The 26,566-nt window shown below is 42.9% G+C and overlaps 1 protein-coding gene across 3 annotated transcripts in view; it reads left to right on the plus strand.

Moving 5' to 3' along the window:
• Nucleotides 1-26,566, plus strand: part of pls3 (plastin 3 (T isoform)) — a 42,117-nt gene that overhangs the window by 8,127 nt on the left and 7,424 nt on the right. Inside the window, exons 1-10 of one of the 3 annotated variants that reach the window (XM_037540761.1) lie at nt 2,006-2,158; nt 5,156-5,266; nt 10,561-10,724; nt 11,617-11,746; nt 15,546-15,678; nt 15,774-15,855; nt 16,594-16,759; nt 18,700-18,842; nt 21,990-22,016; nt 22,283-22,378. In XM_037540761.1, coding sequence (XP_037396658.1) covers nt 5,206-5,266; nt 10,561-10,724; nt 11,617-11,746; nt 15,546-15,678; nt 15,774-15,855; nt 16,594-16,759; nt 18,700-18,842; nt 21,990-22,016; nt 22,283-22,378 — 1,002 coding nt within the window. In that variant the 5' untranslated portion in view covers nt 2,006-2,158; nt 5,156-5,205. Of the gene's footprint in view, nt 1-2,005; nt 2,159-5,155; nt 5,267-10,560; nt 10,725-11,616; nt 11,747-15,545; nt 15,679-15,773; nt 15,856-16,593; nt 16,760-18,699; nt 18,843-21,989; nt 22,017-22,282; nt 22,379-26,566 lie in introns of those variants that run through there. The other 2 variants (XM_037540762.1, XM_017718796.2) reach the window with 2 other exon arrangements.

The following is a 26,566-nucleotide window of genomic DNA, read 5'->3' on the forward strand; positions in this document are numbered from 1 at the left end:
CGAAGGATTTACACCATACACTCCCAATATTTCTTCTTCATGCTTGTGACATCAATTCCCAATCCCGTTTTAACCCCTCGCCCCACACACTTGGCCCTACCCCTCTGTTTTGCGCATTCACGTCTAGGGGTGGGGTGTCCTGATTCTTGTTGAGGTAGAGGGGTGGGGTGAAGTGTTGGGGCTCCATGACCCTCCAAACGGAGGTTTTTCAGAGACTCCAGACAGAGAGATATGAGAGAAAGGAAAAACCAGCGAGACGGAGAACAAGAGACCAAAGAAACCCACAAATGTGGGAATTTTCACTGTTTAAAAATAACAATAAACACCGTTTTATCTTAGTTTAATGTGGTTTCAGTTTATTTTGGTTGTTTTTCTTCATAACAAGCATAAAAAATCACTAACAGCTTGCTAAAGTCTCAGTAGCTACCTACCTAACTGTCCCGTTCCACCTTAAATAGTCCAGCAGTTTTGACGCCTGAAGCTCCAGAATGTAACTGCTGCTCCATTTAAGGTGGAACGGGAAAGTTTGAGCAAGAACCTGGAGAATCTCTGACTTCAGCTTCACATCACTGAAGAATTAGGGGGGGTGATAATAAATAACTGCCCCCCTCTTTGAAGGCGTCTGATCCCTAAATGTAACTAAAGCCCAGCAGTGAGGAGCTGAACTTTCCCCTCCTCTGCTGTCCCTGCAGACGGGCAGGGTCGCCTACAGAGCGGCGCTAGTAGCTGATAATGAAGTGACGCTCTTTTTATTTTAAGGTTGTCTCATTTCAGAGGGAAGATTAACCACTCGGACCACTTTTGTTTAGGCTATCTCTCCGATGCTTTGCATTTCAGCATTGCTTGTTTTTTCTTATCTCTAATAATAATGCAATAACTAGGCAGCTGTTTCCAGCGAAAGCAGGGTGGCTTCTGCTGGTAATGAGGCATGTGCAGGGCCTAAGCAGTTGTCTCTTGGCCCTCTGGGCTCCTCCATGCTGAGTTTATGGGGCTGGTGGTGAAAGTAAACACCTGTTGTGGTGTTTGCTCTAAAGCGTGATCACATATGACCCCCGCAACTGTTCTGCAGGCAGCAAGTGCTCGCAAGTCTTGAATGGCAGCAGTGAAGAGAGCCTCGCTTGGCCTGCTGAGTCTCTGTTCCAGGGATTCCACACTGACACAGCACCCTATGCTTCCATATGTTTCGCAATGCATTTCTCAGGTCCGGTACTCCACGGGCTTTGTTCCTGATGAGCAAGATGGGGCTTGTTGAACAGGTGATCGGTCTCATGTTGTAACCTGAGCTTAAGGAATGTCACAGTCTCGTAACGTTCTGCTTTGGGATGCTGGCAGCACTTTAAATCATAATAATTAAGGTGTGTTTAAAATAAGTGCTAGTGCTGGGGCTTAGCTCCGCAATGAGGCTCCGCTCGCTGCGGTAGGTTTCTCACGTCGAACGTTTCCTGAACAAAACAGGGTCATTGTTCAGCACCGGTACATTGCAGCCCCCCCCCCCTGTTTTTGGAAATGGGTTTACCATTGGTGAAATAGCGGAGATGATGATGATGGCATATGTTCGGTGTTCGTGTAATGCCTGTGGAATCCGCTGCGTGTGGTTCTGAAGAGCGAAAAGAGGAGCATGTTCTTTGAAACCGAAGAGGTTTGGATGTTTAGTTAGTTATGCTGGTTGTTTGTGTCATTTAAATGAAGTTGACGGTCGCTTTTAGTTAATAACACACGTTTCAGTCCAAACCCTGATTTAGGCTGATTTATATTGTGAGGCATGCAGTCGGTCTCGTTCCCCCACTCGTTATTCCTGGTGCTCGTTGCCCAAAACATCTGGAAGAAGGGAAGGGGCACTGGTTTAAAAGAAAGTAAAGAAAACAGATGCCTTTTTTCCTCACTTACACACTCTCACACACACACACACACACACACACACACACACACACACACTCTCACTCTCTCTCTCTCAGTCTTGCTTTAACACCCTCCCCATCTCCACCCCCTTCCCCAGTCACAGGAGGCAGCTCCCACAGCCTGGCAGGAAGTGTAATGACTTGCTGCCTAAAGTCTTTGTGAGGCAGACAGGAATGCTGGCGCTCCACATTAGCCTCAAAGGGTGTGGAGAGAGCACAGCCTCTGCTTCTTGCCGCTGAGAAGCCGACTCTCAGCACAGGTCAGGCCCCTCTCTCTCTTTCTTTGCTCTCTTTTCGCCTTTCTTTTGCACTATATCGCACCTTTCTGCCTCCAGCCCTTCTGCTCTCGTGTTTCAGCGTCAAGCCGGGGGAAGGAAAACGTAGTCTCTGTCTCTTATGCTCTCTCTCTCTCTCTCTCTCTCTCTCTCTCTCTCTCTCTCTCTCTCTCTCTCTCTCTCTCTCTCTCTCTCTCTCTCTCTCTCTCTCTCTCTCTCCCCTTTGGACTGCCAGCTAGTCAGCTTGCTGACCACAGCAGAGCCTGTAGAGCATAGAGTTGTTTTCTTTCTGGATTTGTCGGCCTTTTCATGCAGTGAGAAGGGAAGGGAGACATCTAAAGTACAGAGAAGAGGAAGAGATTGGATTCCATACACAGCTCAGACTTTCTCATTGCCCCCCCCCCCACCAACATGCTGCTTTTGTAGCTTTTAGGTTGGCAGACCTGCTTAAATGTCTCGGGCAAGAGAGCTTTTGCTGTGTGTTTTAATAATGCATGATGTTTAATGGCTCCAGTAGTCCAGGCAAGTTCTGTCTGTGTTCCAAGGTGTGCGTTACGTGAGTAGGACAGGAGAGCGATGCGGGTTCTGCCTCTTAAACAAACCTCAGTCAGATTGGATTGTGTTACTTGTGATTTGTAGCTGGCTGGTTTTGAGAATTGAACTCTCTTTTGCGGGTAATCCAGTTTGATGGCTTGACTGTAGCAGTCTGCAGCTGGAGCGGTAGCTGAAGGTCTCTGCAGCGCCGGGATGTGGCTGTTGATGTTGTGGGACGGCAGCAGGGCTTTGGGTGGAGCTCTCTCCTCCCCATTTCCACGTGTGGAGCTTCTAAGATGTTGGCCTTCTGAATAGTTGAGTGGTGAGATCAAATGTGGACCTTGAGATGGAGAATACAAGACAAAACTGTCCTACCGAATGGAAAGTTTTTATTCCAGGCACTTGTTTTTTTTTGTTTTTTTGTTTTTTTTTTATATTAAATCTGTTTTTGCTAGTGAGGAGAGCACAGACGCTTCTGGGTGTTGATCTAGACCAGTGAGGAGTGACTCCAACCCAGCCCATCTCTGCCATTCCACTGTAGCCATATCATTAGTCATCCCAGAGATACCAGACAAGTTAGACTTTGAGCCACGGTCTGAAGCTGCTCGGCTCGACCATATTTAGGCTCTAACCGCAGATCAGGGATCAGTCGTTCTAGTGTCTAGTTTTACTTTCATTCCAGTTCAGTCTTGGATGGAATGTAACAGCAAAATCACTGCCAAGAGATAATTGAACTAGCCTAATAAAATATAGCATTGCGTTTGGAAAGCCTGCATAATTGTGGTATCTATGGCTTCGTTTACACAGCAGGTAAAAGTGGCCCGAATCTGATCATCATCTTCATGTGTGACTCAGATGTGTGTCAGTGTGAACAGATAAACGCACTGAATCTGACTGTGGGACTGAAATCCAATACGAATCCGATCTGTGGCAATGAAACTCAGTCTGAACAGCCAGATCGGAATTTATGCGACTTTTATGTCAATCCAGTTCGACATTCGTCATTTCACGCTGCTGAGACCTCAAACATTTAGCCTGATGTTACTGTACCAAAAAATTAAGAGACTCACCAGAACTCTCCCTGTTTGAAGAGATTTTGAAAGAAATGTCCGAAAGCTGCTGCAGGAGAACGAGGCTGCAGCATAATAATAATAATAATAATAATAATAATAATAATAATAATAATAATAATAATAACAATATTATTATTATTATTATTATTATTATTATTGTTATTGTTATTGTTATTGTTATTGTTATTATTATTATTATTGTTATTATTAACAAGTGTGAAAGCACTTTAAAAAATTTGTAAAATCCGAGGACGTGAACCAAAGAAGCGACCGTATCTGAATAACGTGCACTTTTACTGACGAGCTCAAACGCATTCTGGTCGATGAGCCCGTCTGTCAGTCAGTGAAGCTCCATGATGGCTCCTGTGATGCTGGCAAAGGTGAGACTGGACCCTCCAGGATCGATTGGCGTTCATTGGAAGTCATGATTGTTCATGTCTTGATAGGCGCGCCACGTGAAGCAACGTTCTTTTGTGCGTGCTGGTCAGTTTCAGAGCTGATCTATTCAGACTGATGTGGCTTACAGATCATAATTAAAGATATTGTGAACAGCCAAAGAAAAAAGTTTGGTGAGAAAATCAGATTTGAGCCACTTTCACCTGCTGTGTGAACGAAGCCGAAGATCTGGATAAGGTTGATGCCCAAATGATGTTGTTGATATTGTGCAAGGCGTTTGTCGTGGCGTTTGCTCAAGGTGTGGAGGAGGTCCTTGATGTTTGAACTGTCAGTATTCTTGCAAAAAGTCTGATGGACTCCCTTATCCGTACAGGGCTCATCTGGTGTACAGACATTCGTTTAGCGCCAACCTGGCGTGACCAAAGTATGCAAACTGCAGCCCTGTGCCCTGAATAGGCTTCGGCTTTGGCTCTGAGTTTATCAGACAACCGTTAAAGTCTTTCATAATATTTACGTTCATGATCATTTGTGTTTACTTAACCGTTGTGGTTGATAAAATGAACTACTTCGAATTAATTCATCATTCATAGGTCCTAAGTAGCGAGTAAAGGACGTCGGGACGAAAGAAAGCGAGCGTTCGGTGCCGCAGATGCTTTTAAACAGAGTGAACGAGTAATTTGAATTAATAGTACGTAACAAGCATTTATGACTTCAGAGACGGATAAAAAAAAAAAAAACGGCTCATGTTTATGGTGTTTTTTCCGCCCCTTGACTTGTAGTCAGGATACATGCAGTGATCTGGTTTGCATACTTGACATTCCTTTGCATGCCATGCAAATTGACCTTACTGTATTCTCTGGCAGGTCCCTGATCTATTGTGATGTGCATTACTTTTAAAGACGCATAAAGTATCAGACTTGTTGAAAAATCCGGGAAAACTACTATCATGCAAGTAAACTGCTTTACCTCTCTGTTGCAGATAAAGGCACACTGTTGGACTGAGAAAGGTACAGGTTGTTCTCCAGGGAGATGGCGGCTAAGATATCTAAGGAGGAGCTTGAAGAGCTGCGTGAAGCCTTTGGGAAAGTCGGTAAGTGGTCCTCCTGTTTTACCGGTTCAGGCAGTCGAGCTTCACTCTGAAGGAAGCAGCACAAGACTTTACTTTCGTTTATGTTTCCAACACACTGCATTGATAGTTATAGTGTGGCATGTTATATTGTTAAACAATTCACAGAATAAGGTTTGTTTAGATGCTTTTAAAAGCAGCTCCTCGGGTCCACCGGTGGTTCCAAACCGCACCTGGTCATGTTCTTCATAACGTTCATATTCCATAAGCTCCATTCAGAAGCTGGGCGTCGTGTGAGGCTGTAGCTCTTCTCTCCAGTCTAATAGACGGTGACGTCATTTTAAACCCTTATAATAAAAGAAGCTGAACTCAGTTTGTTTTTCTACTGAAAGTCGACCCGTTTTTCCCCAAATCTGGGCTCTAAACTATAAACAGACGGCGTCTCTTCAGTGATCTGCTCTGGAAACATCACTTTTAGAAAACAACACAAAGAGCGTCTGAGATTTTTGGCTTTCAGCAGTAAATTGTAAGCATGTAATAATATGTGTAGATCATAAAACACGTTCTGTTAATTTGAGGGGCTTTTACACAAAAATAAATAAATTTTACATTTATTTCATGCAGTTTCTGAATGATTTGCCTTATGATTTGGTTATGTAAATTCAGATGGGCAAACCAAAATGTACCCTGGTGAATGAGAGCTTAAAGTGTGAATTAATATATATATTTTTTTTAATTTTATGAAGCCTTATGTCTCTTTTTGTATTACATTATCCATCCACTAAAGTTGAGGCTGGAAGTTAATAAGCATAATAAAATGAGGTTTCGTTTTGAGACAGTTGAGATTATCTTAGTGGGTGTGTCACCAGCATCAACGTTTATGGGCCTGGGCTTGCATTTCTACATGCAGCTTGCAGAGCAGCTCTTAACTGGATATATGGGCCAGTCTGGGGTTAGGGTTAGGGTTAGGGTCTGGTTCTATTGACTTACAGTAAAGGTACGGTAGGGTTTTTCATTCTCCTGTGACGTTAGTATTTTGGAGATACAAGGTTTTGTTCCGACAGCAGTGAAGTGCAGCAATAGACAGCAGCATTATAGCATCCAAAACTGCGTAACCTGGTGGTCTCATTTATACCAACGCTGAAGTTGCTCATTTACCCTGTTCAGACGGTAAAAGAAGAGGCTTAGATAGCAGCTATACACCCTGCTTTGTTAAGCCTCTCTTCACTTGACTGACTTTGGCTGTGGGTAAAGGTTTGTACTGTCTGCTTGAATAATATGTACTTTGCAGTTACCAAGAGCTAAAGAATCTGAAGAAACACAATCGTCATTCAAATAAGGCGTGTCAGTAATTAACTAATAACTAACCAACTAATAAACACTTGTTTGGAAAACACAAACATAAATCACATGGGTGTGCATAATTATACAGGAGGACGTGGTGATGGCTTTTGAGAGCTGCTGAAGAACGCCGAGCCAAAGCCAGCTCCAGTCAAGCCGTTTACACAAATCAGGCATAACTTTCTGACCACCTCCCTGTTTCTGCGCTCATTGTCCACCTTATCAGCTCCACTTACTGGATAGCTGCACTCTGTAGTTCTACAGTTACAGACTGTAGTCCATCTGTTTCTCTGATACTCTGTTACCCTGTTCTTCAGTGGTCAGGACCCCCATGGACCCTCACAGAGCAGGTACTGTTTGGGTGGTGGGTCATTCTCAGCACTGCAGTAACACTGACGCGTTGGTGGTGGTGTATTAGTGTGTGTTGCGCTGGTCTGAGTGGATCAGACACAGCAGTGCTGCTGCACAGTTTGTGTTGGTCATCTTCTAGTCTTTCATCAGTGCCCACAGGACGCTGTCCACAGGACGCTGTCCACAGGACGCTGCCCACAGGACGCTGCCCACAGGACGCTGCCCACAGGACGCTGCTGGCTGGATATTTTTGATTAGTGGACTATTCTCAGTCCAGTAGTGACACTGAGCAGCACTAACTCCAGCAGCACTGCTGTGTCTGATCCACCCGTACCAGCACAACACACACTAACACACCACCACCATGTCAGTGTTACTGCAGTGCTGAGTAGAAAGCTTCCCAGAAGCTGTTAGACCTGCAAAGGGGAACCAACTCTATATTAATGCCAAAGGATCATAAAATAAAAATCCAAGCAGTGAAGGCAATTAATTAGTTTATTAGCTGTTATGTGGCTTTGATTAACCATTGCTGAACGATGGTCTTGTAAGTCAGCACACTTCAGACCGTTTTACTAGGTGTTATAATGCTTATTCAGGACATGAGAGGTTGCAGATGATTATAGATCAGCACTGATGTTTGATCTCCATGACCGTGGTGTAGTGTTTCAGCTCAAGCTCAGAATGGCCTTCCTCTAGGCTGGTGTGCCGTTTCCAGCTCAATCGATTAAAGCTACTACAATTTTATGAGGTCTTGGCCAGCCTTCCCCTGTGGACTGTACACAAACAGTCTTGTTTCTGCTGTTATTGCCACGAGAGGATTCTTTCACGTCGTCTAGCTTTAAGCCAAGTCACCGGTCACCATGATATTTGCTTTAGAGCCTTTCCCTCACCACGGTGATGTCATTCAGTCAAAGTGCTGGCGGGCAAAAATGGTTTCACAAGCTGCGTTTGACTAATCTCTAGTCTGGATTGTGATGAAAGATAAGACCTTGATGACCTTCATTATTTCAGATCGTTTTCCTCCTTCTCCTTTCCTCTCATTGTGTCTCATTCGTTGAATTTGAATGGAGCGGTTTGATTAAGGGTCGAAGGCTAATTTTGGACACAAATGGAAACGTCTGAAAGAACTGAAAGATTTTGGCATCAAAGCAACTGACCCTGTGGTGCTCATGTAAGATTACTGGAACAGGCTCAAACTAATTCATAGAATAAACTTCTTTCAAAATAACTATGTAAATAACTGAGGAACATGTCGCAGATTAATACTAGAATGGGGAAAGTTTATGAACGCAATTAAATTTGGCTCAACAAAGAGCTGCTTTGAAGACCCAGGTAGTTTCTTGGGTGTTGCTAGGCCAGGGGTCGCAACCCAAATGTTAAGGCATTTTTTCCTTTCAACAAAAATCATTTGATGGTTTTCCGATCTTGGATGAAAATATGTCTCTGTATTTGTTAATGTAGTAGTATAAGATTAAAAAAAATCAACAAAAACAGGCTTAATTTGCTCTGCTTTAAGCTTCAGCTCAGCTTTCATCAGTTTTCTCTCATCTCTGGCAGGAAACTTTTCCTCAAAAGTAGAATAGTCTCTTGTAAAATGTCTTTCGGTGTTAAATTTTTATGAGGCTGGAGTCGTCATCTTATTCATCATCTTTTTCAGATTTTCCTATTCCACCTTAAAAGCACCCAAATTTAACTACATTTAAGGTGGAATGGGAAAATTAAAACGAGAAACTAACGTCATCTTTGTGACGTTTTAGTGTTTGACAGTTTCTCGTTGCAGATGAAACGTGTCAGGAAAGCAGCTGGAGTGCTTATGAATGTAAAAAAAAGTCCATCTCAAAAAGATCAATGTTCATCTTAAATATTTCTCTTTAGAACAGAATAGAATTAGAATTAACAACCATTTGTCACTGTGAAATTAGACCTCTGCATTTAACCCATCCGTGCAGTGAAACACCCACAGACATGCACACTAGTGAACACACACACTAGGGGGCAGTGAGCACACTTGTCCGGAGCGGTGGGCAGCCCAATCCACGGCGCTTGGGGAGCAGTTGGGGGTTAGGTGTCTTGCTCAAGGACACCTCAGTCATGGACTGTCAGCCCTGGGGATCGAACCGGCAACCTTCCGGTCACAGGGCTGGTTCCCTAACCTCCAGCCCACGACTGCCCCGTGCAGATTTAGCTCTGCCATAGCAGAGCCTTCAAAAATAAGAAGAACTCGTCAACGTTCCCCTCCACGGAAATCACGGAAAACCTGAGCTCATTGCCGTTTCGTTGGCTAGTAGCTATACCAGATGGCTGTTTGTGTTGCTATGTAACCTGCAGTGTGTACGCCTTTTAGTTGCCGTGCTAAAAGAAGAAAAGTATTCAGAGTGTTTAGCCCGAAGAAAGCTTTGGACCTGGTGGACACTGTTACGACACCCCTCTACTGTCCATACGTTATTTAGCCTAGTCTAGGGAAAAAGAGGGAGCAACATAGAAAGAAATAGACGGTGCTCCTGACTGGCGGAACCGTCCAAGTGTTATTCCTGCAAGTTTGATCCCTGGTGATGATACAGCTGCCCCTTTCTGGTAGTCCAAGAGAGCACAATTGACCTCGGCTCTCTGGGTGGGTAGGATGGCCCCCTCAGACCAGCGCAACACACACACCAACACCACCACCACCACGTCAGTGTTACTCCAGTGCTGAGAATGACCCACCACCCAAACAGTACCTGCTCTGTGAGGGTCCATGGGGGTCCTGACCACTGAAGAACAGGGTAACAGAGTATCAGAGAAACAGATGGACTACAGTCTGTAACTGTAGAACTACAGAGTGCAGCTATACAGTAAGTGGAGCTGATAAGATGGTCAATGAGTGTAGAAAGGAGGAGGTGGTCAGAATGTTAGGCCTGACCGGTGTATTTGTCTATAAGTAGTTTATCAGACTACATAAGAACATCTCCTTTGCACCACTCTGGTGATGCAGCCTTGTTTGGACTGCTCCATTTCTGTGACCAATGGGCTACTAAGGAGGAGTCTTCATAGGACGGTCCTACCGAGGACCCGCACTGCCTCGGCTTTGGAACACAGCCATTATGTGCTGTATATGTATATACTGTAATTTTACACACTGTTGGCTTCATCATACTGATGTTCTGTAAACATTCTGGGCATTAAACTCAAGGTGCTGTATTGCTATTACCCATGTGGCTCATGTATGTGCTCCTTCGGTCACCTTGCTGCAGGACATTAGTATTCAAGGAGCAGTGAGTGGGCACAGTAGGTGTAAGGAAACCTTTAAATCATCCAGGGTCTCATGTTTAATTAAAGCTAATGTGAAGTGCACTTTGGGATCGGATAAGCTCACCACTTCTTACTCCTCCTTTTCCTTATTGGGTGCTCCTGGTAAGTAAACTAATTTGGCCCTTTATTGTTAACAAGAATTGGAAGCTAAGTAGCTGTTCCCTCCTTTTGTTGCTGCTTTTATAATAATACAATGAATATAATGAACAGACTCAGCTGGGCAGAGTCATAACTGTGGCTGTGCTTCAGATGACACTGTCGCTGGATATGTCGGGCCATGTGACCTGCTAAATGGTGCAGTAAAGCATTATATGGTTTCTGTCTCTCTCTGTGTGCAGATCTGGACAGCAATGGCTACATCAGTGACTATGAGCTCCACGACCTGTTCAAGGAGGCCAATCTGCCTCTCCCAGGATACAAAGTCCGTGAAATCATCCAGAAGTTGATGACGGAGGGTGATAAAGACAAGGACAATAAGATCAGCTTTGATGAGTTTGTCGCAGTAAGTCATTTCAACAGACTTTTTTTTTTTTTTTTGTGATCTTTCTTTGTGATTGATTTTGAGAAATTTTACTGCTGTCTGCGTTAATAATGATCGCCTCTGTGGAGCACGAGTGTTTCTGTTAGAGGTTTCTAGTAAATTTGTTTAATGATGGGTTTTTTTTTTCCCCTCTCCTTGTTGTGAGCATATGGTGTGTATACACACACACACACACACAGCGGGAGAGCGGCGGAGAGGACAACGGAGGTTTATCGCGCTAAATCCTAGATTAGCAGATTCAGCAGATGCTTTAAGCCAAAACCAAATCTATCGGATTCAACCGTAAATAGCCGCCAGCAGTAGGGAGTTATATCAGTGTGTTTGGCTTAGATATTCATGATTTTTTTCCCCCCTTATTATTTCCTCCTAATCAATAGTTCAGTATTATAAGAAGCGCTTCCTTGCCTGCCATGACTAAAGATGGGAAAAAAGCCGTAGCTTTCCTCTGAGTCATTGTTAGCATGGTGCAGAATTCCCAAGGACAAATGACTGCGACTCGCTGTGCCTGTCCAGCTTGTATTGTGGACAGTGCCCTTCCCCGGTCACTGTCAACACTTCTTAACTAAATGCAAACTCTACTCCGTCAATAGGCCGGTATTTGCTTGGCTTCTGCGGCGGTCCACAGGGTGGGGAGGGGGGACTATAACGCAGCTGCTGGCAGCTTGGTTTCATTGCTTCCTGCGCTTAGAACTGAATGAGCCCTGTCTGCTAGCTTGGGTGTGGCTAATGGAACATGTGCATCTGTGCTCTTGATTGTGCATGTTTGACATGCTCACTGTTACAGGCCTTTCTGTGTTGCCGTACGTTTGTGACGTCCTAACCCTCCTGTTTGTTCCCTTATGCGTCTGTGTAGATCTTCCAGGAGCTCAAAAGCAGCGACATTGCCAAGAGCTTCCGCAAAGCCATCAACAGGAAAGAGGGCATCCTGGCTATTGGGGGCACGTCTGAGCTGTCCAGTGCAGGCACACAGCATTCCTACTCAGGTACCTTAAAAATGATCTCCCAGATTCTATGGTAGAGCTTTTATTGCAATAAAACAGAACTGATGGCATTTGCTTTGCCACACTGAACCGCAAACGTCTAAATAGATTGTCCTAATAAACTTTTCTGAGCTGAAAGTACTCCCACCAATCCCATTTTTCATTGAGAGATAGGAAGTCCTGTTCATACCTAGTATTTCAAGTAATCTGATTAACCCTCTATTGCAAGGCTTTGCTTCTAAGCAACAAACCCACTTTCCTCACTTAACACTAATGTTGAACATATTCAACGACAACAGGGTCAGTAATAAAGGGAAGAGTTTGAGGAAGTTAATGAGGCATGTATTCGGTCATACCACCTTTTAGTCCACACATTTAAACCTCTCTTTTAACATTCAGTATCATTGTTTTCTTATGAGAATTTGCAGGAGTATGTTTGTTGCCCAGGAGCAACATTTGTAGGGCACTGGGATGGATTTGACCAGTCACGAGCCAGATTCTCGCCACTTGAGGAAACAAGACTTTAGATCATTTCTTCCCATTTGTCTCACAATGTTGCCTCAGGGCAACATGCCTCCAAAGGACCCCTGCGCACATTATTATTTAAAAATGTTTTTGGATGAATCATCAGGTTGATTTCTATGCAAGAAATCTCCTCGAGACCACCGGTGGGTCCACACCGCACTCGGTCATGTTCTTCATAACGTTCATATTCCATAAGCTCCATTCAGAAGCTGGGCGTCGTGTGAGGCTGTAGCTCTTCTCTCCAGTCTAATAGACGGTGACGTCATTTTAAACCCTTATAATAAAAGAAGCTGAACTCAGTTTGTTTTTCTACTGAAAGTCGACCCGTTTTTCCCCAAATCTGGGCTCTAAACTATAAACAGACGGCGTCTCTTCAGTGATCTGCTCTGGAAACATCACTTTTAGAGAACAACACAAAGAGCGGCCGAGATTTTTGGCTTTCGGCAGTAAACTCTAAGCATGTAGTGATATGTGGAGATCATAAAATATTTTCTGTTAATGTTAGAGGAGCTTTTAAAATAAATACAATTAAAATGTACATTTATTTCATGCAGTTACTGAATAATTTGCCTTACGATTTGGTCACGAAAATTCAGATGGACAAACCAAAATATAGCCTGGTCAATAAGAGGTTAATTGCTCTCATAATGCGTGCAGTAGAGAGGTAAGTGGCTCCAGTGACTATTTATTATTGGATTTCATGACTGTAGGAAGGCTGCTGTGCAAATGTGCCTACTAGGTCAGGCTCTTGTCATTGTTTCCAGACAAAAACGTCCTGTTTGTATACATGTGACGACTGAGAAACGCCCAGACCATATGGATTGCTGACACGACTAATTAAATGGCAGAGGAGAAGAGGCGAGAAGCTGTGCAGCTGATTTTCATCTTTGCTTTAGTGACACAGTTGATTAGGTCGTTCTCTTCTGCTGTCAGAGAGGCATCAAAGCACTTTAGTGTTTAGACTAGGGGTGGGTGATATAGCACAAATACTGTACTAGAAATTTCCTGATGCACAATATGCTTCATGATATTTAGTTTGTCTGAGGTTTGGTAAAGCTAACCCTACACCAGAAGACTTTCACAAGACTTTTGAAAGTCTAAAGTCTGTCATCCTCTCACATCTGAAGACACTGTCCCAGTTTTTAGTCACAGAAAATGATTTTGCAAAGACTAGGAATCTTGCAGCGTCACTATTTGCAAGACTGCTACTAGATTTTTGAGATTATTCATGCAACCGGTGGAAATTTACAAGCAGATAAACACTTTTACTTCCACTCTATTGTGGTTCAGCCCAGTTCACTGTAGAACATATTTTGCCACATCACTACTGAGAATTTTTTAATTAACCTGTAAAATGTGCATGGACTTTTATTTTTTTTAATTTGACAAAGATTTACACAATCAGTACATGCAACGATTATGTTGATTAGGTGTTATGTATTAAACCATAAAGAAACAAACAAAAGAAGAAACGAGTGTTACAGGAAGCCAAAAGCAAAACAAAAAAAAATTGATTAAACCCATTGATAATGTCATTCTTAAAGTCCTTCACATTTCCTTACATCTGTTACACTCAGCAAACCTGATATATTGAAATGGCCAGTTTAGTTTTGTTTAATATGATTAGTTTATTAAACTGGAGCAGATTTGCCTTTTTAGAGATTTCAGGCACTTACACATGCGTTACTCTCTCTCTCTCTCTCTCTCGCTCTCTCTCTCTCTCTCTCTCTCTCTCTCTCTGTCTGTCTGTCTGTCTGTCTCTCTCTCTCTCTCTCTCTCTCTCTGTCTCTGTCTCTGTCTCTCTGTGTCTCTCTGTCTCTCTGTGTCTCTGTCTCTCTCTGTCTCTCGCTCTCTCTCGCTCTCTCGCTCTCTCTCGCTGTCTCGCTGTCTCTCGCTCTGTCTCTCGCTCGCTGTCTCTCGCTCTGTCTCTGTCTGTCTCTCTCTCTCTCTCTCTCTCTGTGTCTCTCTGTCTCTCTCTGTCTCTAGCTCTCTCTCGCTGTCTCGCTCTCTCTCGCTGTCTCTCGCTGTCTCGCTCTCTCTCGCTGTCTCTCACTCTGTCTCTCTCTCGCGCTCTCTCTCGCGCTCTCTCTCTCTCTCTCGCTCTCTCTCTCGCGCTCTCTCTCGCGCTCTCTCTCGCGCTCTCTCTCGCTGTCTCTCGCTCTCTCTCTCGCTGTCTCTCTCTCTCTCGCGCTCTCTCTCGCTGTCTCTCGCTCTCTCTCTCGCTGTCTCTCTCTCTCTCGCTGTCTCTCTCTCTCTCGCTCTCTCTCTCGCTGTCTCTCTCTCTCTCGCTCTCTCTCTCGCTGTCTCTCTCTCTCTCGCTCTCTCTCTCGCTGTCTCTCTCTCTCTCGCTCTCTCTCTCGCTGTCTCTCTCTCGCTGTCTCTCTCTCTCTCTCTCTCTCACTCAGAAAAGTGTATCGTGACGTCATTTATCACAATCATTTTTAAAGTTTTGTCATACAGCCCACCTCTAGTTCACACTGCAGAATAGTCATACGCTGTTAGAAATAAAGGCTCTGTTCGGGTACATTTTTCGTTCATCAAGGTACACACAGCGTAAACGTTCTCGAAGGTTCTACAGTGGTTTTTAAAGGTTTTAAAGATTGTGGAGCTTAAATCAGTTCCTCCAGGTGAAAAGTTGGTATTTGTTCCTTTTTATAACTGAATGTTTTAAAACAGAGCAGTAGAGTAAAAGCCTGGAGGCGAGGCGAGGCGGGGTGTGTGGAGTCAGTCCAGCTTAGAACACATAATTTCAGTGGATTATGGTTCAGTTATGTTCCCTGACTGAAGGCACCGAGATGGAGCCTTGAGGGAACCACCCCAGATTTCTGAGTGTTAAATCCTCCATTGGTAGTTTGAGTGATATATTTGTCACACATGTCACCCTTTTCTTTCTTTATTATTATTATTATTTTTATTATTATTAATAATCTGTTGATGCCAAGGTTCACATTTTGGGGCAGAATAACCCTCATTTCTTTTTTTTTTTTTTCCTCATTTCTGCAGCCATTTAGTTTTTCTGTTATGCTTTCACTCGTTCATCATTATGCCCTCCGCACAGTTCGTTCCTACTCAGTATGACCTAATGTTCTGGAATTGGGTGACCATTAAAGCCAAATTTGGATTAGCCATCGTGAGCAGCACATAAGACTCGCTTTTATCTGGTGTCTCAAAACTTCTAAGCAGCCTGCGAGGTTGGCTGAGGTGGAGGAGAGGAATGCGAATGCGCTCAGCTCAAATGCCCTCTTGTGTGTCGTCTTGTGTTTTTTCTGTGATTCAGAGGAGGAGAGGTTTGCCTTTGTGAACTGGATCAACACTGCGCTGGAAAAAGACCCCGACTGCAAACATGTGCTGCCCATGAACCCCAACACGAATGACCTCTTCAAAGCTGTAGGCGATGGAATTGTGCTGTGGTGAGTCCCGTCCACAGAGCGTCATTCGGTTTGGTTCTCATGACGTCTCTTTAAGGAAGTTCGCTTCTAAACTTGGCTGTCTTTTCTGCCGCCAGTAAAATGATCAACCTGTCAGTGCCTGATACAATTGATGAGAGGACAATAAACAAGAAGAAGCTCACGCCGTTCACAACACAGGTTTGCTTTCCTCCACTCAGTGTTTGACTGTTTTGTAATTTCTTCTTTTCTTTTGTTTATTTTTTTTGTTCCTTTTGTTTAACAGTAAAGTTGTGCTGTCTCTGGGGAAAATTAGGAAGTAGCTCTTTGAAATCTTGGTCTTGCAGGTACATTTTATATATTTATGCTAGTTACAGATTTCAAAGAATTAGTAGGAACCTATAAAAATCCGGTATAATGAAAGGTGCTATTCTAAAATGTGGAAGCCGGATAGAAAATAGAATTAAATTTTTTAGAAATGTCATCATTTCTAAGTTGTTGTAAATAGATTAGACCGAGTATACGAACATTTAATACCTTCTTGTACTGACCAGAGTACTTGGAGTATTCTGGGACTAAGTATTCAGTAAAATATCTAGAATACCTGGGAAAAGAACAAAACTTGCATATACTTGCATACCTACATTTATCCAAAGATTTCCTTTGTTTTTCATACTGAAAGTAGATTAGAAGACATCTGGCAGTTTGTGAAGATTTTCATTCCAAAAACTTGTATATCCATTTGTAAACAAGGTTGGATATAAAGAGTTTTTGGGGGGGAAAAAATGCCAAAACTTTTTTTCCTCTCCTTGAAAAAAATGATGATAATAATCAAATCGTCGCATTACATACATAATGAAAAAGTCCAAAATGTTCTAAATAAGCATTTTGCAATGAAACCCTTCATGTCCTAACCCATCCCCCTCATCCTCACTGCAGGAAAACCTCAATCTGGCCCTAAACTCAGCATCAGCCATTGGTTGTCATGTGGTCAACATCGGCGCTATGGACCTGCGGGAAGGCAAACCTCACCTGGTGCTGGGCCTGCTGTGGCAGATCATCAAGATCGGCCTGTTTGCCGACATTGAGCTGAGTAGAAACGAGGGTAAGTCCGCACCCCCCACCCCCCTTCTCCCCCGGTGATCGGCTCACTGTCAGGCGCTCGGTCCCAACACTGGCACTATTCAGAGGCCCGAGTCTGATGGCATCGGCCAGGAATTCACACATACAGATAGTGCCTCTCCTTGCGTGATTTAATTTATGTTGGGGAAGAATTTGATCCGCAGAGCGGGCTGTGAGAGCCCTGAGGGCTGGACTCGCGAGCCAACTAACGAATTTGCTCACTCTCTAATTTGCAGCATAGGAATTTGCAGGGCTTTGCGCTTGTGTTGCCTTACTGTCAGTTGAGCAATGCATGTGCAGTAATGCGTGCTGTGTGCAGTGCTGCAGTGAATTGACCAGCGATAGGCAAGAAGAAGGCAGAGAGAACAGATAATGATTAGATATAAAGTCTTATACAAAATTACCTTCAATTTTATAATTTCCAGAAGAACTGACACAATACATCTGTTAAATTAGTTATTTACATTTCAGGTATTATCCTATATATATATATATATATATATATATATATATATATATATATATATATATATATATATATATATATATATATATATATATATATATATAATCTATCCTAAGGTGCTTCATAGGGAATTAAAAAAAATTAAGATTATAATTGAAACAATACAGACATGAAAGAAACAAGAACATTATAAAATATACAAATATGAAAAACAAAATAAAAAAAGGCATAGAAGTAGTAAAATAGTCATAGTAGTACTGAAAAACACAATTGGTCAATGAATGTTGGAGATGGAGCTGCCGGGTAGAAGGAGAAGAGGTAGACCTCAGAGAAGGTTTATGGATGTAGTGAAGGTGGACATGGAGATGGTTGGTGTGAAAGTAGAGGAGGCAGTGGATAGGGCAAGATGGAGGCAGATGATCCGCTGTGGCGACCCCTAAAGGGAGCAGCCAGAAGAAGAAGAAGAAGAACTGAAAAACACAGTTTGTAAATGTCTTTAGCTGCTCCTTAAAATTATGTGCTGTGGTTGCCTGTCTGTTGTCTGTTTTTAATTCCATTTGTTTGGTGCATAAAATATTAAACACACAGGACTGGATGTTTTGAGAACACCTTGGGGCATCTACAGAGAAATGGTCCATGGTATATGGTCGTACAAGTCCATGGTCCATTTCATATAAATGTAAAACCACAATTATAAAATTACTTGGCTTTAACAACACCTGAAGCCAGTGTAACGATGCCAGAATCGAATTAGATGCTGAACAGGGAGAAGAAACAAAACAATAACACTAGAAGAGATATAAAGAGAATAAGTGTGAGCAAATTAAAAACTAATGATGATGTGATTTAAAGTATAAGAACTCTGTACTGTATTACACTGCTAGAACTGAAGGTTCTGGTCAGGTACGTTTTTCGTTCATCAAGGTCCAAACAGTGTAAATGTTCCCTCAAAGCTCCAGCAGTGGTTCTAAGGTCTGATTGTGGAGCTTAAATCAGTTCCTCCAGGTGAAAAGTTGGTATTTGTTCCTTTTCATAACTGAATGTTTTAAACCAGAGCAGTAGAGTAAAAGCCTGGAGGCGAGGTGGGGCGGGGTGTGTGGAGTCAGTCCAGCTTAGAACAGATCATTTCAGTGGATTATGGTTCAGTTATGTTCCCTGACTAAAGGGACTGAGATGGAGCCTTGAGGGAACCACCCCAGGGAACTGACCCTGTAGGCTGTAGGCTTTAAAACTGAGTTTTAAATAGCTAAAGATTATTCAGGTGTTCAGTGTTGCAGGAAAAACCCTCACCACATTTATGTTTGTGCACAGTTTGGCTGACTGGTTGGTTATATCTAAGCTGTGTGCACTTCTGTAGGTGTTTGTTTGCCCTTTGTGGTGTGTGTGTGTGTGTGTGTGTGTGTGTGTGTGTGTGTGTATAGAGATGTGTGCTGACACTTCAGTGTGTGTTTTCTCAGCGCTGGCGGCATTGCTGCGGGAGGGTGAGACCCTGGAGGATCTGATGAAGCTGTCCCCAGAGGAGCTGCTCCTACGCTGGGCCAACTACCACCTGGAAAACGCCGGCTGGCACAAAATAAACAACTTCAGCTCCGACATCAAGGTGAGGAGGGTTGAGTGACTGAGTTGTTCTTATGCTGTGCCTCTGATCTGCACTGCTCTCCTGATGATTCTCCGTCCATACTCACGGGCTTGAAATGAAGAAATAGGTTTATATGTTTCATGCATAAAGGTATAAAACGTCTAGTGCCCATTTAGCTGCTTTGAAATGTTGATTTTATAACTGATTGTAATTCTCTGTTAAGTAGGGATGCACCAAATATTTGGCAACCGAAATTATCTGGCTGAAAATGGCAAAAATACCCAAAAATTTTATTTCGTTTTTCCACAGTGAGTCACACTGGAGCTGAGCACTGTGAAGTTGCCCAGATTTTATTTTCAAGCATTCGAGCCAAAAGTTTCTCTTCTCTCTCTGTCTCTCTCTCTCTCTCTGTCTCTCTCTCTCTCTCTGTCTCTCTCTGTCTGTCTCTCTCTCTCTCTCTCTCTCTCTCTCTGTCTCTCTCTCTCTCTCTCTCTCTCTCTCTCTCTCTCTCTCTCTCTCTCTCTCTCTCTCTCTCTGTCTCTCTCTCTCTCTGTCTCTGTCTCTGTCTCTGTCTCTCTGTCTGTCTCTCTCTCTGTCTGTCTCTCTCTCTGTCTGTCTCTCTGTGTCTCTCTCTGTCTCATGCACAGTGCAGTCAGTCTCTGTCTCTCTCTCTCTCTGTCTCTGTGTCTCTCTCTCTCTCTCTGTCTCATGCACAGTGTCTCTCTCTCTCTCTCTCTCTCTCATGCAGTCTTTCTTTGCTCATTCCCTCTCTCCCATGCAAGCTCTCTCTCTCCTCCCTCCCTCCCTCATGTGCACTCTTTCTCTCTCACTTTTTGGAGGGGGCAAATAAAAATACTTGGTTTTACTAATTTATTTAAGTCATATTGACTTTTTTTTTTTTTTACTTTGGGTGCGGTTATAATAATAATAATAATTATTATTATTATTATTATTTTTGCTAATTGTTGTACTTTGTTAGTTTGCTGCTGGGATGTTAACATGTTTAGTGTTCAATAAATATTTTTAAATTGCAGTTTAGTTTGTTTTTTCTTTGGAAACCAAGACAAAAGTAGAGTTAGCCTCTTTAAATTATGCAGTAGTGAAAAAAGTGGAAAAATTAATGAAACGCTGATAATGTTTCATTTTATTCGGTTTCATCTAAACCTTTTCTTTTCGGTGCATCCCTTCTGTTAAATATGCACTTTGTGGTTCAAAGTAATATTCTTTGGCTATTTTGAAGCATTCCATTGTAACTAAAATCTAACTATCGATGTTTATCTGTTGTCTGTATTTGTTACTATTTAGGTGTTTGAAGGCCTCGTATCTCCGTTTTTGTCGTTTTTTGTTTTTTGACAATTTGAAAATGCCTGTTGCTCTTTACATTGTGTGTAAATTTCACGATAAATGCAAAAAATCTGTTTCCATTGACTTACATTAAGAGTAAAGTAGCTTTTTTCCTTCTGTGAAGTTACCATTTTGGAGATACCAGGTTTTGTTCTGACAACAGCAAAGTGCTTCATTAAATCTCCCTATATACTCACATTTTCCTGATTTGCTTAGTCAGATCTTCCAGAGTTCAAAGTAAAGTACTGTCTCACGCTGATGCCTGATGAACAGGCTATTGGCTTGGCCTTGCGGGCTGTGACAGCACTGTTAACTATGGACCAATCTTAAGATTGGTCTTAATGAGGCCAAAGACATGAGGCAGCGTTTGGTTTTCAGGCAGCCTGCAACATACTCAGTGCCAAAGACGAGATTTAGTGCTCTCACTTTGTCTTTTTCTCTTCCTTTTTCTCCATCTTCTCCCCTTCTCTCTTATTCTGTTTTTTTTCTTTTTCTATCCAACAACTATCCAATGATATTTATAGCTCTGTGCCTCATCTAACCATCTCCTGTGGTGGCTGAAATCATGAGGTGGAGAAGTTCTTAATGGAAGACTTACTAATGTATAGTCTAATATGCCTAGAAGAAAACAGATGTCATACATTTTAAATAGGCACATTACAGCTTGTAGAATCTGCAGAGATGTCAGTGATTTTCTCTAGTCTTCAGCACTTCCTCGGTGCATTTTGCTGGTATGGAAATTGGCAGATGTAATAATAGGCAGTCAGATCACCAAATGATGTGTTGTTTTGAAAGAGTAGTGTGGGCAGTAATTATCCTGGTGCAAAATACAGTCATAGTCTTTTTTTTTTATTACCCCATGTACACTAGTATGCAGGATGCACCAATCAGACATAACATTCTGACCACCTCCTCGTTTCTACACTCACTGTCCACTTTATCAGCTCCACTTACTGTATAGCTGCACTCTGTAGTTCTACAGTTACAGACTGTAGTCCATCTGTTTCTCTGATACTCTGTTACCCTGTTCTTCAGTGGTCAGGACCCCCATGGACCCTCACAGAGCAGGTACTGTTTGGGAGTGGATCGTTCTCAGCACTGCAGTGACACTGACAGTGGTGGTGGTGTGTTAGTGTGTGTTGTGCTTGTCTGAGTGGATCAGACACAGCAGTGCTGCTGGAGTTTTTTTAAACACTGTGTCCACTCACTGTCCACTCTATTAGACACTCCTACCTTGTCAGTCCACCTTGTAGGTGTAAAGTCAGAGACGACAGCTCATCTGTTGCTGGATAGTTTGTGTTGGTCATCCTCTAGTCTTTCATCAGTGGTCACAGGACGCTGCCCACTGGACGCTGTTGGCTGGATATTTTTGGTTGGTGGACGATTCTCAGTCCAACAGCGACGCTGAGGTGTTTAAAAACTCCAGCAGCACTGCTGTGTCTGATCCACTCAGACCAGCGCAACACAGACGAACACACCCCCACCACATCAGTACTGAGAATGATCCACCCCCAAACAGTACCTGCTCTGTGAGGGTCCATGGGGGGTCCTGACCACTGAAGAACAGGGTAACAGAGTATCAGAGAAACAGATGGACTACAGTCTGTAACTGTAGAACTACAGAGTGCAGCTATACAGTAAGTGGAGCTGAATAGATGGACAGTGAGCGTAGAAACGAGGAGGTGGTCAGAATGCCTGATTGATTTATATCTGTCCATAAAATCCCTTTTTTTTTTTTTTTAAATTATTAATAGAAGAAGAAATGACCTGTATTCTTGTGGTGCTGTCTCTTTCACCAACTGTCTGTCTTTCCCTGTGCTTTAGCTTTCAGACTTCTCAAACTCTGTGAAGGTACTTTTTCCCCCCAAATGTTCAGCCAAGTTTTTCACTTTGGCATGACTCATCATTTTTCTTTCTGCATCTCTTATCATTGAATCATTGAATATGAACTTGAGCAGGAGTTCCAAGCACATACTCATGAGTTCATCATGGTTTTCTCATTTTCTTTGTGTTCACTCATCATCCATTAATCTTAATACCTTATATATGTGAAAAGTTGCAGTTTCATGTTTTAGGTTTGCTTAATGTTTTTCCCCCTTTCTGTTGGATTCTTGCAGGACTCCAGGGCTTATTTCCACCTCCTGAACCAAATTGCACCCAAAGGCCTTAAAGAGAACGAGGAGCGCATTGACATCAACATGGCAGGATTCACTGTGAGTCCTGCTTTAAAGCTCTTGAATTCTTGTGTTTCGCTGGGGCAGATTATATCGTGTGTTTGCACAAGGGAGAGAAACGGAAGTAAAAAATGTTTCGCCTGTGGGGGTTGTAATGGACTTTCCAGAAACACCTGGTTTCGTCTCATTGGGCTGTCCGTGTTCCTCACAGACCTAATTCAACGAGTAGTGCTAGCCATACATTAGAAGACTGAATAGACTGAAGTCTGACACCCTCTCACATCTACATACAAGGTCACAGAGTTTTCAGTCACAGACAATGATTTTGCGAAGACTTGCGGTGTCACTATCTGCAAGACTGCAACCAGATTTTTGAGATCATTTCCAGTCGTGAATGTGGTAGAAGTTTATAAGCAGGGAAGCCTTTGTCCTTCGCCACTCTGAGTGCGGTACTAATGGGAAGAGGCATTGGCTGGGAAAGTTCAGCCCAGTTCACTGTAGAACTGTATATTCTGGCAGATCATCACCCAGAATTAACCTGCAAGATGTGCAGCCACCTTTTATTTAACATAACCATAAAAACAACTAACTAATCCGTTAAAAAAATAAATTATAAAATAAAAAAATTACTAACAGGATTCTTCACTCATGTCATTGGCCTCTGAATTGTTTCTTACATCACTGTTGAGCTCAGTGGACTTCAAATGTTAAAACAGCAAGTTTACATTTAAAGTTAGTGTGATTTTATTATTTTAAATTGGAGCAGGTTTGCCTTTTTTTTTTTTTTTTTACAGAGATTTCAGGCACTTATGCATCTCTCTCGCTCTTGCTCTCGCTCGTCTGCTCTCGCGCACTCCCCTGGCACGCCGTTATTCGCATGAGCCAAGACTTGAAACTACCGATAATATTAAACATGGTTGATTTCATCGCAGCGTCAGGACGAGAAAAAGACTTCCTGACCATCCTGACCACCTCACACTAAACCAGGGGTGTCCAAAGTCCGGCCCCAGGGCCAAATGTGGCCCACAGACAGATTTTATTTAGCAGCACCGCAAAATTGCTGTGCAGTTCATTGCAGTATGCTTCTGAAGTTGGCTAAGATTTAAGAGCCGTTTTTCTCTGACTGGACCTTCAGCTTCATTTACTGAATTTAGTCAAGGCTGCATAATAAAGCACACACTCAGCACTGAGAACTTGCAAATTTGGCGAGACGGAATTTTTTTTTTTTTTTTTTCATCGCAAGCCTCAGCAAATGTGTGTGCCTCATATTTTAAAAGACTATGATGAATTTAATATCACTAAAGCATGGACAGTGCAGCAAATGTTTAGGAGAGAGCAGAGAAACTAAAGCAGTGTAACAGCATCAGCTTCATCAGCAAAGTCAGTAGTTCACTGGATCACTTCCAGCATCGCATATAATGCAGTCGATTACACACACGTCACGGTATGTAGAGTCACAACAGACTGGTCGGGGCCTCTTTCGAGTGAATCTCACTGTACTTAACACATTAGTCACGGTTTGTTGTTACTCTTAAATTTCATTTTTTGTTATATGCTCTTACCAACCCAAGCAGCTCTGAGCAATCCAGCAATAAAAGAAGCCTTGAGCATCTTTTGTACACTGATGGGAAACAGTGCCTCCCAGAGCGCTGTGAGTCGATGTACTCATATTTGGAAAATTTATTTTTAATTTTTTGGGAATAACATCTCAGCCCTCAGGTATTTTGACATGGTGCAATCCAGCCCTCTTTCAGAAAAGCTTGGACACCCCTGCAGTAAACGATCAAGATAACGTATAAGCAACGCAACTCTAGCAAGACTCTTGTGATTTTATTCTGATGTTGAAATTTTGCCTGCCACAGTAAAGTCGTTTGATGTGAGGCCGGCGTCAGACGGATTTGCTAGAGACGCACCAAGGCTTTGAAAAGCAGGTCACTGGGGTTGATCCATAGCATAAAATACAAAAAACTGATCCTAGATCATGTCCTCTTCACTTCTACGTTTGATAGATGCCACCACTTATCCAGAGAACCTGTCAAAATGGCCATTTTTTGTTGTCCGTATCACCTACTAATAGTTTTAGCTGAGTCAGTTGTGTGTGTGTGTGTGTGTGTGTGTGTGTGTGTGTGTGTGTGTGTGTGTGGTCGGTCCCAAGGTGGAGCGATATCCCTCCTGTCAGATGTGTAAGACTTCGTCAGGGTTTCCTGTAAGGCTCTGGCAGACGCTCAAGACATTATGGGGAGTGCTTGGTATGCCGCTCCAGCTTCAGCACAAGTGCTTATGTTGAAGGGAGTTAATGGCACTGTAGCTTAACGTAAGAGAGACTGCTGAGCTTGAACACATGCTGGGTGACGAGCCCAGCTGTCAGTCAGTTAAGCTTCATAATGGCTCCTGTGATGCTGGTGAAGATGAAGCTGATCCTCCGGGAGCGACTGGCGTTCGTTGGCAGGTGTGATTGTTTACCTCGGGATGAGCCGCGTGAACTGTGGGTCAGTTTAGGAGCTGATCTGTTCAGACTGTTGCACACAGATCACATTTAAAAGATCATCTGAACAGCTGAACAAACATCGTATTTGGTGAGAGAATCAGATTTGGGCCGGTTTTGTGAATGTTGGCTGTGTGAACGTAGTCAGTGTTGCTCAGTGACCAGCCATGGATGTAACTTCAGTAAGCAAACCTGCTGATGTTCACGAATATCGGTGAAGTCCTCTCATGTGAAGAATTGGCAAAGAACTGGGAATGTGTTTTGATTGTTAAGCTGCTTTAGATATAGTCTTTTTGGATTAATTCTGGCATCTTTTGGGCATTTCTGACGTGGAAATTTACATTTTTATAATTTAAAGCTTGCAGGACTGGACGTGGCGGAGTCTCGTGACTACATGTGCGGTAGTAAGTTTTTAAGGGTCAGTACATGAACACACAGAGTGGGGAAAGGATTAGCAGAATAAAAAAATCATCCAAATAACCGACATGGGCAAGAATACATCGGTTAGAAGTTCTGAATGTCTGATTCGATTAATCGCACAGCCCTGCTCTAAAACTTTTAAAAGCTTCCTCACAAAAAGTTACTATATAAATGTGGTTTGCTGCCTGATGCTGGATGCGTTGTTTAGCAAGAAAGATGTAGCTTGAAAAATGTATTGTTCACTCTGTAATGAGAGGTACATGCAGGGCGTTGTAAGACAAAATAGTCCCTGAAGAAAACATATTTTACAGGTTTATCACTGTTTTACTATGTAAAAACACATTTAGGCTCGCTGGTGGTTTTGGGTAGTAAATAAATGGCTGCGTTTTGTGTTGTTGACATTTTTAGTTCCTATCACCACCACTGTGAATAAACCTTAGACACTAATTTTACAGCTTTATTTAGTAACTTTGACTTTGAAATCTAAGTCAGTGACTCTGTTTACCTCCCACCAGTTGAATTATCCAGAAATTTGACAGAAAAATGGTGTAAAACCAAAACAAACATCAGGAGCCAAACTTGTCTTGGCTGATTGACCGTATTTGTGGTTAGAAGAAAAATGAGCACATTTGATTTTCCCATTTATTGCGTCCATGTGGAGACAAACTGACTCTTGAGTCCGTGTCTATAAAAGACTTCCTGACAGTCACCACATCTGTTAACACTGCCGATGCCAAACTCCCCGTCATGGAGCCGCCCCTACTCCCCTGGCCTCAGCCTGAACCGTTTACCGCTGGGTTTGGTGTAACATCGCCGAGTTCCCAGCAGGGCTCGAGCAGACACTGTGGTGATTTATGGAGACAAATTGAGTGACTCAGAGGTCCACAATGTCATATGTATGCACTTAACCCCTCGTGAAGCCAAGAGAAGCCAGTGGGGGACTGGGTCACGTTGGCGGAAGCGTCTGTGGCCGGACAGCCCAGGGGAGAAAGTATCTTTTCACGCCGAGTTTAAGCTGCCGTTGTTCTCGGGTCACTTTCATGGTCGCTCTGCAATCAACATGCCTGAAAGGCAAGGCCTTTTCCTCACACACGCTTTGTTTGTGCATGTGAGTTATGAATAGTCCCTTTTGAAAGGCTGCGCTTCCGTTTCATCCTGTGTACACTGTTATCTGAAGCTGATTATATCATACTGCCTCTTTTCCTCATCGCAAACACATTCACAGCCCCCCTTCCTAGTTCTGTTCGCTTTTTATTTTTGCTTGTTTTGTCCCAGCTTTCGCTTGCGTTTGTTCAGTTCTGTTGAACCCTTGGACCATTTCA

This window comes from Pygocentrus nattereri, chromosome 8 (genome assembly GCF_015220715.1).
Source record: "Pygocentrus nattereri isolate fPygNat1 chromosome 8, fPygNat1.pri, whole genome shotgun sequence".
NCBI lineage: Eukaryota > Metazoa > Chordata > Actinopteri > Characiformes > Serrasalmidae > Pygocentrus > Pygocentrus nattereri.